Source organism: Amblyraja radiata, chromosome 35 (genome assembly GCF_010909765.2).
Source record: "Amblyraja radiata isolate CabotCenter1 chromosome 35, sAmbRad1.1.pri, whole genome shotgun sequence".
NCBI lineage: Eukaryota > Metazoa > Chordata > Chondrichthyes > Rajiformes > Rajidae > Amblyraja > Amblyraja radiata.
Genome location: NC_045990.1, coordinates 18,939,478 through 18,959,609, shown reverse-complemented (window position 1 = coordinate 18,959,609; position 20,132 = coordinate 18,939,478). Strand labels below are relative to the sequence as shown.

General features: G+C 46.0%; 1 protein-coding gene across 1 annotated transcript in view; it reads left to right on the top strand.

The window, feature by feature from the left end:
- LOC116991878 (CD97 antigen-like) overlaps positions 1-20,132 on the top strand; it is a 105,991-nt gene that overhangs the window by 68,714 nt on the left and 17,145 nt on the right. The window contains exons 10-11 of the mRNA XM_033050854.1: positions 3,473-3,673; positions 14,635-14,855. Coding sequence (XP_032906745.1) covers positions 3,473-3,673; positions 14,635-14,855 — 422 coding nt within the window. The remainder of the gene's footprint in view (positions 1-3,472; positions 3,674-14,634; positions 14,856-20,132) is intronic.

The following is a 20,132-nucleotide window of genomic DNA, read 5'->3' as shown; positions in this document are numbered from 1 at the left end:
TTGAGGGAGATAGCGGTGGGGATTGTGGATGCATTGGTGATAATTTTCCAAAACTCCCTGGAGGCAGGAACGGTCCCAGTGGATTGGAAAATGGCCAATGTAACACCTATATTTAAAAAAGGAAGTAAACAGAAGGCGGGTAACTATAGACCGGTTAGTCTAACATCGGTGGTGGGTAAAATGTTAGAGACAATTATTAAAGAAACACTAACGGGGCACTTGGATAAACATGACTTCATCGGACAGAACCAGCATGGTTTTGTGAAGGGGAAGTCCTGTTTAACGAATCTGCTCGAATTCTTTGAGGAAGTAACAACCCGGGTGGATAAAGGGGAACCGGTGGATGTGGTATACTTGGACTTCCAAAAGGCTTTTGACAAGGTGCCACATAAGAGACTATTGCTAAAAATAAAAAATTATGGGATTGGGGGTAATATATTAGCATGGGTAGAGGATTGGCTAACAAATAGGAAGCAGAGAGTGGGGATAAATGGTTCATACTCGGGATGGCAACCGGTAACTAGCGGGGTTCCGCAAGGGTCGGTGCTGGGACCCCAGTTGTTCACAATTTATATAAATGATTTGGAGGAGGGAACCAAGTGTAATATATCAAAATTTGCGGACGATACAAAAATGGGAGGAAAAGTAGGGGATGAGGAGGATAGGAAGAGTCTGCAAAAGGATATAGATAAGCTAGGTGAGTGGGCAACAACTTGGCAGATGAAATTTAATACTAATAAATGTGAAGTCATTCACTTTGGGAAAAAAAATTATAGGGCAAGTTATTTTCTAAATGAGGAGGAGCTGCGTTGTAATGCAACGCAAAGGGATCTAGGGGTATTAGTACATGAATCACTAAAAGTTAGTATGCAGGTGCAGCAAGCAATCAGGAAGGCCAATGGAGTTTTGGCCTTTATTGCTAGGGGGATTGAGTATAAAAACACGGAGGTCTTGCTGCAGCTGTACACAGTATTAGTGAGACCACATTTGGAATACTGTGTACAGTTCTGGGGTCCATACTTAAGAAAGGATGTACTAGCCCTGGAGGCAGTGCAGCGAAGGTTTACAAGATTAATTCCTGCAATGAGGGGATTGACATATGAGGAAAGGTTAAGTAGGCTGGAACTCTACTCTTTGGAGTTTAGAAGAATGAGAGGCGATCTCATTGAAACATATAAGATCGTGAGGGGCCTTGATCGGGTGGATGCACCGAGGATGTTCCCAATGATCGGGGAAACTAGAACTAGAGGACATAGTTGCAGAATAAGGGGGGGCTCTTTTAAAACTGAGATGAGGAAGAACTTCTTCACCCAGAGGGTGGTTAATTTATGGAATTCACTGCCCCAGGGAGTAGTGGAAGCAGAAACTTTAAATATATTTAAGACTAAAATAGATGTTTTTTTAGCTGCCAAGGGGATAAGGGGCTACGGGGAGAGGGCAGGGATATGGACCTAGGTATGGTTAGTATAGTAAGACCTGAGTGATCTCCTGGACAAGTGTCGATCGCCTGGATTGGGGTCGGAGAGGAATTTCCCGGATTTTTTTCCCGAATTGGACCTGGGTTTTTATCCGGTTTTTTGCCTCCCCCGGGAGATCACGAGGTTCTTGGGGTGGAGAGGGGTGATAGCGGTATAAAGGGGAGGGTAGTGTCTTGTGTTCTGTGTCTTGTGTCTACTGTTTGTGGGTAAGTGTGTCTGTTTAGTGTTCAGCCATGAGCGAATGGCGGTGCGGGCTCGACGGACCTGGTGGTCTACTCTCGCACCTACTTTCTATGTTTCTATGTTTCTATGTTTCTATATCAGATCAGGCCCTGGAGATTTGTCTGCCTTCAAACACGACGGTACCTTCAGTACTTCTTCGACAGTAATCCTGACTGCTCTCAAGACACTTCCAGTCACTGCTCCAATTTCCTAGGTCCTACTGTCTTTCTCCTCGGAAATACCGAGGAGAAATACTAATTGAGGGCCTTGCCCATCTCCTGTGGCTCCACACAGAGGTGACCGCTTTGATTCCTGAGAGGTCCCACTCTCTCCCCTCCAGGGATGCACTTGATCCCAGCTGCCTATACATGTCCCATGCATCCTTCTTGTTTTTGACTAATGTCTCAATTTCCCTCGTCAGCCAAGCTTTCTTATGTTTGCCTGCTTTGTCCTTCACTCTAATGGGGACGTACACATCCTGAGCTTTCTTCAGTTCACGTTTAAAAACATCCCACTTGGCTGATGTTCCTTCCCCATCTAATAACCTGCTCCAGTTAACCTGAGCGAGACCTTCTCTCATACCCTCAAATTGGCCTTAACCCAGTTGAGCATTTAAACACGTGACCCTCTCCGTCCCTATCCATATAACTATCTTAAACCTAATCGAAATGAGATCACTGGTCCCAAAAGGCTCCTCCACACACACCTCATTAACGTGCCCTTCCCAATTTCCCAATACTAGATCCAGCATTGCCCTCTCACGTGTAGGGGCCTCCACATACTGCTTAAGAAACCTCCTGAACAGTTTTGAGGAATTGCACCCCATCTGAACCCTTCACGCTATGATTTTCCAAGTCTCTATTGGGAAAGTTGAAATCCCCTCCTACAACAACCTTATTTGACCTGCAGCTGCCTGCAATCTCCCGGCACATTTGTTCTTCTAATTCCTGTTGACTATTCGGTGTCTGTAGTACACCCCCAACAAGGTGATCATCCCTTTCTTGTTCCTCAGCTCCACCCGTATAGCCTCACAACATGAACCGTCAATAATATCACCTCTCAACACAGCCGTGACATCTTCCTTTACCAACAATGCAATCCCCTTCTTTTCTCCTCACCCCTGTCTCTCCTGAAGCTCCTTTACCCCAGATTATTGAGCTGCGAGTCCTGCCCCTCCCTTAATCAGGTTTCAGTCATGGCTACAACGTCCCAGTCACTCGTACCTATCCATGCCCTAAGCTCATCTGTCTTACCCATCGGGATCTTTGCAATAAGATACGCGCAGTTTAAACCAACCTTCCTTCCTCGCTCTCCTACCTATTCTGCCCACTAACCTTTCCCACACCATCCACCATACCAACTTCTAGCCTCTCAGTGTCATGTCCTGCACGAGATCCCACCCACCTGCCAATCGAGTCCTCGCCCCCAGGTCATTAATATAAATTCCAACTAGCCTAATCCAAGAACTGACCTGAATGCACCCGCATTGCAGACTTACAGCCTGGAAAAGATTCATTCATTCTTATATCTGTTAACCTTGGCTATTTTTCAGGTATGATTTCAAGGATGAAATTTGTATGAATGGATTTCATGAAATAGAATTTAGAACAGTGCAGAAACAGGTTCTGCAGCTACAAAGTCAGTGCCGATCGTGATACCAATTTAAACCACACATCCCCCACATGTGGTCTGTAACCAGCCATCCCCACTGTTCATGTGTCTGTGAATGCCTCAAACATTGCTCTTATTTACAATGGCTCTTTTCTCCTCAGGGGAATGATGCTCACAATCTACATCTGATCACTCTGGTCGGCGTTATTGTCTCTCTGGTTTGCCTTGCGCTGTCAGTCCTCACCTTCACCCTGTGTCGGGCCCTTAAAAGTATCAGGACCACCATCCACACTCACCTGTGCATCAGCCTCTTTTTGGCAGAACTGCTGCTCATCTTTGGAATGGACAAGACCGAATATCGGGTAGGTGAAGATAATGGTGACCACTTCTCCCGTTGATCTCACTCAGGAACAGGCCTTGGTGCACAACACCAAGATGGGCAGTGAGCCACATCACTGTTCATTACTGCACTCAACACATGCTACTGTTTGGCCCCGACAGTGTAATGGCCCAGTGTATAATCCAATGCATCATCCAGTGTACAACCCAATGTACCAATCCATTAGTGTGTAAGAAGGAACTGCAGATGCTGGTTTAAACGTAAGATAGACTCAAAAAGCTGGAGTAACTCAGCGGGACAGGCAGCATATTTGGGGAGAAGGAATAGGTAACATTTCAGGTTGAGACCAGTCTGAAGACGTTTATATGAACAATTTGTATGAGAATATGCAAGGCATGATTAGTAAGTTTGAAGATGTCATTAAAATATCATAGATAGTAAATAAGGTTGTCAATAATCAGCTGGGTAAAAGTACCAAGGAATGATTAATGGAGTTTAATTAGGATGAGTACATAGTATTTTATCTAGAATATGGGAATCAAGAACCAGATGGCGATAGAGGAGGCCCAGGACAGAAAGGTCACTGTAGGAACAAGAAGGGGAGTTAAAATGGTTAGCAACCGGGAAATCCAGTTGGCCATGGTTTAGTACGAGCGCAAGTGTTCAGCGAAACAGTCGGCCGATTCTACACTTGGTGTCGCCAATGTAAAGGAGGCCACATCTGGAACACAGAGGATGAGACACAAAAAGCTGGAGTAACTCAGCAGGACAGGCAGCATCTCTGGAGAGAAGAAATGGGTGATGTTTTTGTGTATATCTTCGGTTCAAATCAGCATTTGCAGTTCCTTCCTACACACAGAAGATGAGGTTGGTCACGTGACCCAACTTCATCTCAACTGGAAGGATTGCTGGGGTCCTGGGTTGATGTGAGGGAAGAGCTACAGGGACAGGTGTTACATCTCCTGTGGTTACAGGGGAAGGTACCTGGGAAGCGGGTGATTTGGATGGGAAGGGATGAGTGAACCAAGGAATAGAAGAGGGAGCTGTCTCTCTGGAAGGCAGAAAGGGATGGAGATGGGAAGATGTAACTACTGATGGGATCACATTGGAGGTGGTGGAAATGTCAGAAAAATAAATGTTGGATATGGAAGCTGGTGGGGTGAAAGGTGAGGACCAGGGAAACTCTATTCTTGTTCCGTTTGGGGGGAAGGGGACGCAAGAGCAAAACTCGGGGACACTGAGGAGGCGCAGGTGAGGGATCTGTCTATGACAGCAGGGGGAATCCACATTTACTACAGAAAGAGGACATCTCGAATGTCCTAGGATGGGAAGCCTCCTCTTGGGAGCTGATTTATGGATAAATTGGCAGTAGGGGACAGTGTCTATATTACAATTGTACAAGATGTTGGTGTGGCCAAATTTGGAGAGTTGTGTTCAGTTTTTGTCAGCATAGGATTGATGTCGTTAAGGTGGAAAGAGTGCAGAGAGGATTTATAAGGATGATGCCAGGACGGAGGCCTGAGCTATGGAGTGAGGTTAGGCTGGCTCGGATTTGATTCCTTGGAACGCAGGAGGCTGAGGGGTGATCTTATGGAGGTGTATAAGATCATGGGGGAAATAGAGGTGAATGCACAGTCTTTTCTCCAGAGTAGTGGAATCAAAAACCAGTGGACAACATTTTCAGATTAGATGGGCATTTAATAGGAATCTAGAAGGCAACTTTTTCATACAGACGGAGGTAGATATATGGAGCGGACTGTCAGAGGGGTAGTTGTGGCAGATACTGTAACAACATTTGAACAAAATTTAGACAGATACCTGGATAGGAAAGCTTTCCATGGATATAGGCCAAATGTGAGCAAGTGAGACAAGTGCAGATAGGACATCTGGGTGGTCATGGGCAAGTTGGGCTGAAGGGCCAGTTTCAGTGCTGTACGACTCTACGACTCCATTACTTGAACTGTCCCAAAATCTGTGAGAAACATTGTTGAACTTCTTTCATTCTACTGTGAGTGATTCAGAGATGTTTCTATACATCAGCAATACTACATATATGAAGATATGTGTTGTCCTTCTGCAACATGCTGAATCATAAAAGGATCTGGTTCAGTACATCTTGTTATTTCCTTTTTTTCTGCATTCTCGAAGAGATCTGTAAGATTATACAGCAAGTAGCAAGCTTTATTTAGTGTATGTTAGGGTTCACCCAGGATGATAACATCACTTTCTCCGTCTCTCAAAATAGACCATAGATATAGAAATGTCAGAGCAGAACTGGTGAAAACCACACGTGCGCACAAACCAACTCAGCTGTAGAGATAGAGAAGGCAAGTGAGAGAAAGTTGTCCTCGCCCATATTGTACTGAACTGTGGTCAGCAGCATGTGCCTGCTACAACCCAGCACAGTTATGAAAGGATATTGAGCTTCATAAATGCTGTCTCGCCACTTCCTCTGGCAGTTTGTTCCATATACCCAGCACCCTCTGTGTGAAAGCATTGTCCCTCAGTTTCCTATTAACTCTTTCCCATCCCTCCTTAAACCTAAGCTCTCTAGTTGTTAAATGCCTGATGGGAAAAACACTGTGCAGGGGTAGCACAATGGTGCAGCGTTAGAGCTGTTGCCTCACAGCGCCGGAAACCCAGGTTCAATCCTGACAACGAGTGCTGTCTCTGTGGAGTTTGTACGTTCTCCCTGTGACCTCGTGGGTGCTCCACTTTCCAACTACATTCCAAAGACGTTCGTGATTGGCTTCTGTAAATTCCACCTAGTGTGTAGGACTAGCATAGGGATGATCGATGATCGATGTGGACTCGGTGAGCTGAAGGGCCTGTTTCCATGCCGTTTCTCTAAAGTCAACTAAACATTCACTCTATCTACTCCCCATGACTTTATACATCTCTGTAAGATCATCCGTCAGCCTCCTATGCTCAAAGGATTAAGGAATGGAGGGATGTGGATTATGCGCAGGTAGATAAGGGATAGTCTTGGCATCATGCTCAGCAAAGACATAGTAGAATGAAGGGCCTGTCCTTGTGCTGCACTGATCTGTATTTTATGAACACTTGGGAGCTTTGAAACTTAATGGACAGTTTGCATTACAGTCAAGGAAGGGCTAAACATCCTATGACGTATGAAGGTCCAGGTCCTAATCAGATATATACAAGGATACAGTGGGAAGCTGAAGATTAAATCGCAAGAGCCCTGGCTAAGATATATAAATCATCATTAGACAAGGGTGAGGTGCCAGAAGACTTGAAGGTGGCTAATGTTGTGCCACTATTTAAAAAGTGCTCAACTCTCTCTGTAGCTCTAGAGAGCTCTTGGGTCCCAACAACATCCTCATAAACCAACTTTGCTATCTTGTGTCAGCTTTATGAAATCTTTCCTAAACTGAAGACAATGCCCAAGTACAAGTTCACCTTACTAAAATCCTTGTAGACAACATCCACCACCCTACCCTTATCGTCCACGTTTGTCACCTCCTCATAGGTCAGGGCATTGAGTATAAGAGTCAGGAAATCATGGTACAGGTTCAACGGTTCAAAAGGTTCCAAGGTTCTTTATTTGTCACATACACCAATTGGTGAAGTGAAATGCGGATTGCCATTGCAGCACATTAAAAAGAATACAACATAACAATAATAAAGAAATTTAAACATAAAAATGAGGATGGGTCGACGGAGGAAGCCGCCTCTCCGACCGGGTAGGGACCCTGAAAGCAGTTTCCCCCCCCACCCCCCACATAAAAAATAATAGACCTCCAAAAACACTTGACTCACTAAAAATTAAAAAAAGAGATGAGAAAATGGACAGCTGCAGGCTGGGCAGCCGTACCCATACAGGACGGCGCCCCCCCCACCAGTTCATAGGACTTTGGTGAGGCCACATTTGGAATATTGTGTGCAGTTCTGGTCACCCTATTGCAGGAAGGTTGTGGAGGCTTTGGAAAGGGGGCAGAGGAAGTTTACCAGATTGTTGCCAGGATTAGGGGCTACATGGAGAGGTTGGACAGACTTGGATTGTTTTCTCTGGAATGCCGAGGCTGCGGGAAAACCTGATGGATGTACATAAAATTATGAGAGGCATAGATAGGGCAGGCAGTCAGAACCTTTTCCCCTGGATGAATGAAATCAAATACTAGAGAGCATTGCTTTAAGGTGAAAGGGCAAAATTTAAAGCAGATCCACTGGGCAGCTTTTGTTTTACACGGAGGGTGGTTAGTGCCTGGAATGCACTGCCAGGGTTGGTGGTTGTGGCAGATACAATAGTGGCATTTATGAGGCTTTTGACTAGAGATATGGATATGCAAGGAATGGAGGGATGTGGATTATGCGCAGGTAGATAAGGGATAGTCTTGGCATCATGCTCAGCAAAGACATAGTAGAATGAAGGGCCTGTCCTTGTGCTGCACTGATCTGTGTTTTATGAACACTTGGGCGCTTTGAAACTTAATGGACAGTTTGCATTACAGTCAAGGAAGGGCTAAACATCCTATGACGTATGAAGGTCCAGGTCCTAATCAGATATACAAGGATACAGTGGGAAGCTGAAGATTAAATCGCAAGAGCCCTGGCTAAGATATAAAATCATCATTAGACAAGGGTGAGGTGCCAGAAGACTTGAAGGTGGCTAATGTTGTGCCACTATTTAAAAAGTGCTGCAAAGAAAAACTTTGAACTATAGAGCAATGAAGTTAACATCTGTGGTAGGTAAGTTACAGGAGAGGATTTTGAGGGATAAGATGCATTTGGAAAGGTGGGGGATGTTTTTGATTGATTTTTTTAAATGAAATAACCAAGGTTGAGGGCAGGGTTGTATCAATAGTCTCTATGGACCTTAGCTGGGCCTCGTGTAAGGTTCCCCATCGTAGGCTTCACTGGAAGGTTCGATAACGTGGGATCCAGGGAGAGCCAGCTAACTGGAGATAGAATGTGTAAGAAGGAACTGCAGATGCTGGTTTAAACCGAAGATAGACACAAAAAGCTGGAGTAACTCGGCGGGTCAGACAGCATTTCTGGAGAAAAAGAATAGGTGACGTTTCGGGTGACGTTTTGGGTCGAGACCCTTTTTCAGACTCGACTCGAAACGTCACCTATTCCTTTTCTCCAGAAATGCTGTTTGACCCGCTAAGTTACTCCAGCCTTTTGAGTCTAAATGGATATAGAATTGGTTTCATGGATATGAGCAGGGAGTGTGTGCCTCACGGATCGATGCTGGGCTCATTCTGTTTGTAATTTATATTAACAATTTGTATGAGAATATGCAAGGCATGATTAGTAAGTTTGAAGATGCCAATAAAATAGGTGGTATATAGTAAATAAGGTTGTCAATAATCAGCTGGGTAAGTGGACTAAGGAATTTAATTAGGATGAACACATAGTCTTTTATCTAGAATAGGGGAATCAAGAACCAGTGGCATAGGTTTAAGGTGAGAAGGGAAACTTTTAATAGGAACCTAAGGGCAATTTTTTCCACACAGAGGATGGTGGGTAATAATAATAATAATAATAAATTTTATTTATGGGCGCCTTTCAAGAGTCTCAAGGACACCTTACAAAAATTGAGCATGTAGAGGAAAAACATGTAAGGGGAATGAAATAAATAGTAGAGACATGACTAGTACACAAAGTAAAGACAGAATTCAATACAAAACACAGTATGAGGCAATTAATGCACAGATGAAAAGGGACGGGGACGTGGGGCTAAGGATAGGCAGAGGTGAAGAGATGGGTCTTGAGGCGGGACTGGAAGATGGTGAGGGACACGGAATTGCGGATCAGTTGGGGGAGGGAGTTCCAGAGCCTGGGAGCTGCCCTGGAGAAGGCTCTGTCCCCAAAACTGCGGAGGTTGGACTTGTGGATGGAGAGGAGACCGGCTGATGTGGATCTGAGGGACCGTGAGGGTTGGTAGGGGGAGAGGAGGTCAGTGAGATATGGGGGGGCCAGATGGTGGAGGGCTTTGTAGGTGAGGACCAGGATTTTATAGGTGATCCGGTGGGAGATGGGAAGCCAGTGAAGTTTTTTGAGGACTGGAGTGATGTGATGCCAGGATTTGGTGTGGGTGATGAGTCGGGCGGCTGCGTTCTGGACCAGTTGGAGTCGGTTGATGTAGGTGGAGCTGATGCCAAGGAGAAGTGAGTTGCAATAGTCCAGTCGGGAGGAGATGAAGGCATGGATGAGTCTTTCAGCAGCAGGCGGTGTGAGAGAGGGAAAATGGAACAAGCTGCCAGAGGAGGTAGTTGAGGCAGGAAACATAACTACATTTATATGCCATGAAAGGGAAAGATTTAGAGGAGGGTGAAGTGGCAAAAACAGGAAAGCAGATTATTACCTAAATGGTGTCAAGTTCAGAAAAGGGAAAATACACTGGGATCTGGGGATCCTTGTTCATTAGTCACTGAAAGTAAGCATGCAGGTACAGCAGGCAGTGAAGAAAGCGAATGGCATGTTGGCCTTCATAACAAGAGGAGTTGAGTATAGGAGTAAAGAGGTCCTTCTGCAGTGGTACAGGGCCCTAGTGAGACCACGACTGGCGTATTGTGTGCAGTTTTGGTCTCCAAATTTGAGGAAGGGCATTCTTGCTATTGAGGGAGTGCAGCGTAGGTTCATTAGGTTAATTCCCGGGTTGGCGACCCTGTCATATGTTAGAAACATAGAAACATAGAAAATAGGTGCAGGAGTAGGCCATTCGGCCCTTCGAGCCTGCACCGGCATTCAATATGATCATGGCTGATCATCCAACTCAGTATCCTGTAACTTGTTGATAGAATGCGACATCTGGGCTTGTATACTCTGGAAATTAGAAGGATGAGAAGGGATCTTATTGAAACATATAAGATTATTCAGGGATTAGACACGCTAGAGGCAGGAAACATGTTCCCAGTGTCGGGGGACTCCAGAACCAGGGGCCACAGTTTAAGAATAAGAGGTAAGACATTTAGAACGGAGATAAGGAAACATTTTTTCACACAGAGTTGTGAGTGTGGAATTCTCTGCCTCAGAGGGCAGTGGAGGCCAGTTCTCTATATACTTTCAAGAGAGAGATAGATGGGGCCCTTGAAGATAGCGGAGTCAGGGGTAATGTGGAGAAGGCAAGAACGGGGTACTGATTGTGGATGATCAGCCATGATCACACTGAATGGTGGTGCTGGCTCAAAGGGCCGAATGGCCTACTCCCGCACCTATTGTCTATTTTCTATTATCACTGGCTCATGGGATTAGTGCAGATGAAGCAAGTTGGTTGGAATATGCTATTGGGCCGAAGGCCCTGTTTCCATGTTGTATGACTCTATAACTCCATGTTAGAGTGCTCTCTGCCAGAGAAGAGAATTCAAAAAAGTATTCAACATAGGGAATCTCTTCAATCTACTGGGGAAGTGAAGACAATGATGAGTTTTCATTGTGATGCATCAATACACTGGGCCCAGGATGGGCCTTCACAGATACACACATCCAGGAACCTGAAGCTGTTGACTCTTTGTGTAGGAAACATAGAAACATAGAAAATAGGTGCAGGAGTAGGCCATTCGGCCCTTCGAGGCTGCACCGCCATTCAATATGATCATGGCTGATCATCCAACTCAGTATCCTGTAACGGCCTGCTCTCCATATCCCCTGATACCTTTAGCCACAAGGGCCACATCAAACTCCCTCTTAAATATAGCCAATGAACTGGCCTCAACTACCTTCTGTAGCAGAGAATTCCAGAGATTCACTACTCTCTGTGTGAAAAATATTTTTCTCATCTCGGTCCTAAAAGATTTCCCCCTTATCCTTAAACTGTGACCCCTTGTTTTGGACTTCCCCAACATCGGGAACAATCTTCCTGCATCTTGCCTGTCCAACCCCTTAAGAATTGTTAAAGTTTCTGTAAGATCCCCCCTCCATCTTCTAAATTCTAGCGTGTACAAGCCGAGTCTATCCAGTCTTTCTTCATATGAAAGTCCTAACATCCCAGGAATCAGTCTGGTGAACCTTCTCTGTACCCCCTCTATGGCAAGAATGTCTTTCCTCAGATTAGGAGACCAAAACTGTACGCAATACTCCAGGTGTGGTCTCACCAAGACCCTGTACAACTGCAGTAGAAACTCCCTGCTCCTATACTCAAATCCTTTTGCTATGAATGCTAACATACCATTTGCTTTCTTCACTGCCTGATGCACCTGCATGCCTACTTTCAATGACTGGTGTACCATGACACCCAGGTCTCGTTGCATCTCCCCTTTTCCTAATCGGCTACCATTCAGATAATAGTCTACTTTCCTGTTTGAGCCACCAAAGTGGATAACCTCACATTTATCCACATTATACTGCATCTGCCATGCATTTGCCCACTCAGCCAGCCTATCCAAGTCACCTTGCAGCCAAGTCATCCGCAAACTTGGAGATGTTGCATTCAATTCCCTCGTCCAAATCAGTAATATATATTGTAAATAGCTGTGGTCCCCGCACTGAGCCTTGCGGTACCCCACTAGTCACTGCCTGCCATTCTTTAAAGGACCCGTTTACTCCTACTATGTGCTTCCTGTCTACCAGCCAGTTCTCTATCCACATCAATACTGAACCCCCAATACCGTGTGCTTTAAGTTTGTATACTAATCTCTTATGTGGGACCATGTCGAAAGCCTTCTGAAAGTCCAGATATAACACATCCACTTTTTCGCCCTTATCCACTCTACTAGTTACATCCTCAAAAAATTCTATAAGATTCATCAGACATGATTTACCTTTCATAAATCAATGCTGACTTTGTCCAATGATTTCATCACTTTACAAATGTGCTGCTATCCCATCTTTAATAACTAGCAGTTTCCCCACTTCCGATGCTAGACTAACTGGTCTGTAATTCCCCGTTTTCTCTCTCACTCCCTTTTTAAAAAGTGGGGTTACATTAGCTACCCTCCAATCCTCAGGAACTACTCCAGAATCAAAAGAGTTTTGAAAAATTATCACTAATGCATCCACTATTTCTGTGGCTACTTTCTTAAGTACTCTGGGATGCAGCCTATCTGGCCATTGGGATTTATCGGCCTTTAATCCATTCAATTTACCTAACACCACTTCCCGGCTAACCTGGATTTCACTCAGTTTCTCCATCTCATTTGACCCCAGGTCCCTTGCTATTTCCGGCAGATTATTTATGTCTTCCTTAGTGAAGAGTGAACCAAAGTAGTTATTCAATTGGTCTGCCATGTCCTTGTTCCCCGTGATCAATTCACCTGTTTCTGACTGCAAGGGACCTACATTTCTTTTAACTAATCTTTTCTTTTCACATATCTATAAAAACTTTTGCAGTCAGTTTTTATGTTCCCTGACAGTTTTTTTTTAATAATATATTTTCCCTTTCCTAATTAAGCCCTTTGTCTTCCTCTGCTGGACTCTGAATTTCTCCTAGTCCTCTGGTAGGCTGCTTTTTCTGGCTAATTTGTATGTTTCATCTTTTGTTTTGATACTATCCCTGATTTCCCTTGTTATCCACAGATGCGCTACCTTCCCTGATTTATTCTTTTGCCAAACTGGGAAAGGACTGCAGATGCTGGTTTAAATCGAAGGTAGCCACAAAATGCTGGAGTAACTCAGCGGGACAGGCAGCATCTCTGGCGAGAAGGAATGGGTGAAGTTTCGGTTCCACAGTCTGAAGAAGGGTCTCGACCCGAAATGTGACCTATCCCTTCTCTCCAGAGATGCTGCCTGTCCCGCTGAGTTACTCCAGCATTTTGTGTCTGCTGTTGACTCTTTGTTCTGTTGTTCCGTTAATGAAGACAGGTTCATGGATCCCTAGCTTTCCTGAAGTTGTCTGGTTGCGTTATGGACTGGTTTGGCAATTTGAACACCTAGGAAGGAAGGAGAAAAGGAGAACACAATAATGGTGAACACAGCCTGGTCCATCACGGGTACCAACCTCCCCACCATTGAAGTGATCTGTAGGAGGCGTTGTCTCAAAGAGGCAGCAAGTATCATCAAGAACCCACACCACCTGGCCACGCTCTCATTTCACTTCCCCCATTGGGAAAAGGTTTGGGAGTCTGAAACTATGACCTCAGGCTGTTCAGGAACAGCTTCTTCCCAACAACCTCCAGGCTTTTGAACACTACACACTCCAACTACACTACAAACTATGAACTGTACCAAGTAATTTCAGTTTTTGTTTCATACTAATATTGTTTTTTTGTAATTTATTGAACTTTGGTTTATTGCATTACCTATAAGTTCTGTGTTTACACAGCTGTTATGGCTGCCATGTAATAATTTCACAGTAGAAATAAGTGAGTAGAGCAGGGGACAGAGCTCACCGCCCTGAGGTGCCCTGTGTTGGTGGCCATCGAGGAGCAAGTGTTGTTGCAATCTGGACTGATTGTGGTCTGGTGATGAGGAAGTCGTGAATCAATATAAACGACAAACCTTATAGGACGTCATCCAGCACAGAAACAGACCAACGGAAGTCATAGTGAAAATAGTGAGTGCATTGATGCTGTCTCCAGAATTCAACATAATGGAGTTGCCACTTTGGAGGGCATCAAACAGAATCCATGCTACGTTAGAAAAGGAGCAAGGGAGACGATAGGAAACTACAGGCAGTTGGTCAAACTTGAGTGGGCAGTGAAATGTATCTTCGTACCAATGCATTATCCCTTATATCCCTTATCATTTATCCACACACTGTGAATGGCTCACGGTGTACAGATTCAATTGTAATCATGTATTGTCTTTCTGCTGGCTGGTTAGCATGTAACAAAAGCTTTTCACTGTACCTCGGTACACATGACAATAAACTAAACTGAAACTGCTGTGTACAACCAACCAAGTGTCCTGGCCCAGTGCACTGATCCAGTGTAATGACCTAGTGTACCGGCCCAGTATACCAAACCAATATACTCAGCGCGCAGGCCCAGTATATTGACCTAGTGAACCAGCCAGTGTACCACCCTGTGCAGCCCAGCTCAGGCTCATTAATTCCTTGTTGTTCTCTTGCATCACTTCCAGGATCTTTGTGCCGTCATCGCTGGATTCCTGCATTATTTCTTCCTGGCCTGTTTTTCCTGGATGCTCCTGGAAGGTGTGCAGCTTTACCTCATGCTGGTGAAAGTCTTCAATGCAAAGAGTATGAGACCAACGTACATGTGCTTGTTTGGCTACGGTTGCCCCCTGGTTACTGTTGGCATCTCAGCAGCCGTGTATTCCCAGGGATATGGAACAGAGAAGCAGTAAGTATGAAAACTGTACATTTTTTTACAGACATTGCACTCAGAGTACATTGAGTTTCCGTGACAGGAATAAACATGGTTGCCGGAGGAGGCCATTCGACCCCTTGCACCTATTCTAGCATTCAGTTGGTCCATGACCAAACTACAACCTCAGGACCATTATTTTGCACTGACCCTATTTTCCCCATATCCTTGATATCCATCTCTGTCTGAAAACACTCAGCCACTGAGCTTGCAAAACCCACTTGGGGAGAGGATTGCAAAGGTTCTCCACCCACTAAGTGAAGATATTTCTTCCCATCTCCACATGCAGCATGTGAACAGGTCCTTCATCCCATGAGGTCAACCATCAAGCACCCTTTTATCCCAATCCTACACTGATCCCTCTTTCTCTTCCCAAAATTTCCATCAACTGCTCCAGATCCCCAAGTTCCATTCCTGTATTGTACTGTTCCATGTTCTGTGCTATAATTCATGGGATAATTTACAGCAACCTATCAACCTACACGTGTTTGGGATGTTGATGGAGACTGCAGCACCCAAAGGGAATTTGCGTGGATTTAGGTGGAACGTGCAAACTCCACATAGGCATCACCCAAAGTCGGGATCAAACCCAGGTGTCTGGAACTTTAGATTAGATTAGATTAGATTCGTTTTATTGTCATTCAGACCTTTCGGTCTGAACGAAATTTTGTTTCCCTGCAGTCATACATACAATTTTTAAAAATGGCAAAAACACACAGTCAACACAAATTTAACATCCACCACAGTGAGTTCACCAAACACCTCCTCACTGTGGTGGAAGGCAAAATCTTAAAGTCTCTGTCTCTTCCCCCTTTGTTCTCCCTCTGCGCCGAGGCGACGGTTCAAACTCCGCGGGTGGCTGCTGCCGCCGCCACAACTCCAGGGCCGAGCCGGGTCTCCGCCGCTGCTGCTGCTGCTGCCGCCACCGCAGCTTCGGGGCCGAGTCAGGTCTCCGCTGCCGCTGCTGTTGCCGCTACAGCTCCAGGGCCGAGCCGGGCCTCCGCTGCCGCTGCTGCCGCCGCTACAGCTCCAGGGCCGAGCCGGGTCTCCGCTGCCGCTGCTGTTGCTGCTACAGCTCCAGGGCCGAGTCAGGTCTCCGCTGCCGCTGCTGCCGCCGCCACAGCTTCTGTGCCGAGTCCGGTCTCCGCTGCCGCTGCTGTTGCTGCTACAGCTCCAGGGCCGAGCCGGGTCTCCGCTGCTGCTGCTGTTGCTGCTACAGCTCCAGGGCCGAGCCGGGTCTCCGCTGCTGCTGCTGTATTTGCTACAGCTCCAGGGCCGAGCCGGGTCTCCGCTGCTGCTGCTGCCGCTGCTACAGCTTCGGGGGCGAGTCCGGTCTCCGCTGCCGCTGCCGCTACAGCTCCAGGGCCGAGCCGGGTCTCCGCTGCTGCTGCTGTTGCTGCTACAGCTCCAGGGCCGAGCCGGGTCTCCGCTGCTGCTGCTGTATTTGCTACAGCTCCAGGGCCGAGCCGGGTCTCCGCTGCCGCTGCTGCCGCTGCTACAGCTCCAGGACCGAGTCAGGTCTCCGCTGCCGCTGCTGTTGCTGCTACAGCTCCGATGTCGCCAGCTCCGCCATTAGGCCTCGGCGCAGACGGAGACGGGGAATACGACCGAAGAAAAAGTCGCATCCCCCGAAGGAAGAGACCAAAACATGTTTCTCCCACCCCACCCACACACATACACAACTTAATAAAACAAAATTAACTAAAACATGACAATGAACAAAACGAAAGAAAAAAACAGACGGACTGCAGGTGGGCCGCAGCTGTCAACCTGAGGTAACAGTTCCATTAGCCACTCTAATTATGATCCCTGGTTGCCTGGGGAAATACTATCCTTGCATCTATTCTATCCCCATAGGAATTTCACATAAACTCTAGATATGCTTTCACCCTACCTATTCCCCTCATGATGTCATACACCTCCACAACATCACCCCTCCCTCCTGAATTTCAAGGAATAAAGATCTAGCCTGTTCAACCATTCCCTACAGCTCAGGGCCTCGAGTGCCAACACCTCACCACACAGGTGAGGTGCTGCAAGGCTGAAGGGTGTGCCTCTATTCAAGAAGGGCTCAAAGGAAGAGAGTATTCTGAGGGATAGGATATATATGCATTAGACAGGGGCTAATCAGGGCTAGTCAGCATGATTAGGTACATGGAAGTGTGTGACTTACCAATCTAATTATATTTTGAAGTAATCAAAGAGGTTGAGAAGGGCAAAGCCATAGACATTGTCTACATTGGCTTCAGCAAGAGATTTGATGAGGTTCCGAGGGTAGGCTGCACTGGATCATTAGATCATATGCGATCCAGGGAGAGCCAACTGACTGCATTGAGAATTAGCTTTGTGAAAGGAAGCAGAGGGTGATGGTGGAAGGTTATCATTCAGAATGGAGGTCTGTGACTAGTGGCATGCTAGAGAATTGTGAAGGCATGATGAGTAAGTTTGTAGATGACACTAAACTGAGTGATATAATAGATAGCGAAGATGTTTATTAAAAAAATGCAGTGGTACAAGCCATTGGTACAAGACATTTAGAGTATTGTGTTCAGTTTTGGTCACCTGTTCTCACAAAAGATCTCCTTTATATTCAGCCTGTGGTGGGTGCCTGGTACTTTGTGCAGGGGAGGTGGTGGAAGCAGATATGATAGCAGGTTTAATGGGCATTGAAACAAATACATGAAAAGATAGGGAATGGTGGGATACAGACCATGTGCAGACAGATGAGAATGTTTATGTTTTCATCATGATATGAGCAGTGAAGGTCTCTTTCAGTGATGTATTGTTCTTTGTTCAATGTTTTATGTCCTTGCCAACATGTGTATCCATCTACAATACAAGAATGTCATTTGCCTGCATAGTGCTGTATCCATCTAGGCCAAGCCTATTTATTTACTACAAACAAAGGTCCCAGCACCTATAACTATGGTGCAACACTTTATATACTGTACACCCAGTCAGAAACACCTCATTCACCATTACCCTCTGCATCCTATCACCAAGCACAATGTGGCTCCAGTTTATGCCCCAGACAGAGTCAGAATCATAGGGTGATACAGTGTGGAATCAGGCCCTTCGGCCCAACTCCCCTACACCGGCCAACAATGTCCCAGCTACAATAGTCCCACTTGCCTGCGACCTATGTACTGAAGTCTTCGGGATTCTCTGCACCTTAATCTTCTGAATCAGCCCACCATGTAGGGCTTTGTCAAATGTCTTGCTAAAGTCCATATGGGCAACATCTTCTGCCCTGCTTCATCAATCTCTGTTGCCTCCTCGAAAAACCCCATCACAATTTCCCCACACAAATACATGCTGACCAAACCTAACCATTCCTGCCTTTCCAAATATTTTCTGTCACTCAGAACTCCCTCCAATATGTTCCCAACCACTGACACAAGGTTCACTCGCCTATACTTATCTAGCTTACCCCTTCTGCCCTAAAATGAAATCTTCTTGCAGTCAAAGCAACATAGTTTGCCTTCCTGACTGCCCCCTGCACCAGCACATTAACTTCCAGTGGTTTGTCAACATAGAAAATAGATGCAGGAGTAGGCCATTCGGCCATTCGAGCCATCACTGCCATTCAATATGAGCATAGCTGATCATCCAGAATCAGTACCCCATCCCTGCTTTCTCCCCATATCCCTTCATTCCATTAGCTCTAAGACCTATATCCAACTCTCTCTTGAATACATCCAGTGAATTGGCCTCCACTGCCTTTTGTAGCAGAGAATGCCATGAATTCACAACTCTCTGGATGAAAAAGTTTTTCCTCATCTCAGTCCTAAATGGCCTACCTCCTTTTCTTAAACTGTGACCCCTGGTTCTGGAATCCCCAAACATCTGGAACATTTTTCCTGGATCTAGCCTGTCCAATCCCTTAAGAATTTTATATAAGATTCCATCTCATCCTTCTAAATTCCAGGGAATATAAGCCCAGTCGATTCAATCTTTCATCATATGTCAGTCCTGCCATCCCGGGAATTAACCTGGTGAACCTACACTGCACTCCCTCTATAGAATGTCCTTCCTCCAATTAGGAGGCCAAAACTGCATACAATATACCATGGCCCCGTACAACTGCTGTAGAACCAACTTGTTCCTATGCTCAAATCCGCTCGCTATGAAGGCCAACATGCCATTTGCTTTCTTCACGGCCTGCTGTACCTGCATGCTTACTTTCAGTGGTACACAAAAATGCTGGAGAAACTCAGCGGGTGCAGCAGCATCTATGGAGCGAAGGAAATAGGCGACGTTTCGGGCCGAAACCCTTCTTCAGACTGATGGGGGGTGGGGGGGGAGAAGGAAGGAAAAAGGGAGGAGGAGGAGCCCGAGGGCAGGGGGATGGGAGGAGACAGCTCGAGGGTTAAGGAAGGGGAGGATTCAACGTTCATGCCATCCGGGCGCAAGCAACCCAGGCGGAATATGAGGTGCTGTTCCTCCAATTTCCGGTGTTGCTCACTCTGGCAATGGAGGAGACCCAGGACAGAGAGGTCAGATTGGGAATGGGAGGGGGAGTTGAAGTGCTGAGCCACCGGGAGTTCAGGTAGGTTATTGCGGACTGAGCGGAGGTGTTCGGCAAAACGATCGCCCAACCTCCGCTTAGTCTCCCCGATGTAAATCAGCTGACATCTAGAGCAGCGGATGCAGTAGATGAGGTTGGAGGAGATACAGGAATCTGTTCACCAACAGCCCCAACTTGTCCTCAAGGAGGTCACACGTGGCCTCTCTCCGGCTCAGGGGGATGTGAGTTGGGGTGGGATAGGGAGACTGAGAGGCAGATACGAGGGGTGCAGTGGAGATGGATGAGGTAAGGTCACTGAACATTCGTCAAGGGAAAAAATATAGCTAAAAATGTTAAAGCCCTTCCCCAGCCACAACTCCCTGCACAAAGACCAGAAGGCTCGAGGCTCTCGACCATGGGAGAACAAAGCAGGGAAGAGATTGAACTTTGTTTTGCCTTCCATCACAGTGAGGAATGTGGGGGAGTCACTGTGGTGGATGTTTATGTTAAAATGTATTTTGTGTGTCTTGGTGCTTTTTATTAGTATGACTGTATGGCAAATCAAATTCCTCGTGTATTGCAAAACATACTTGGCTAATAATGTAATGATTATGAAGACCAACAGTGCCAAGCTGGGTCCACACAGAATTGAGTGAGATAGCAATGTACCCATGATGGGAGTAGTCGATTCCTGCCGAGCCTCACACATGGCAGGGAGGCCGTCTGAGCAGCAATGTTACTGGTGT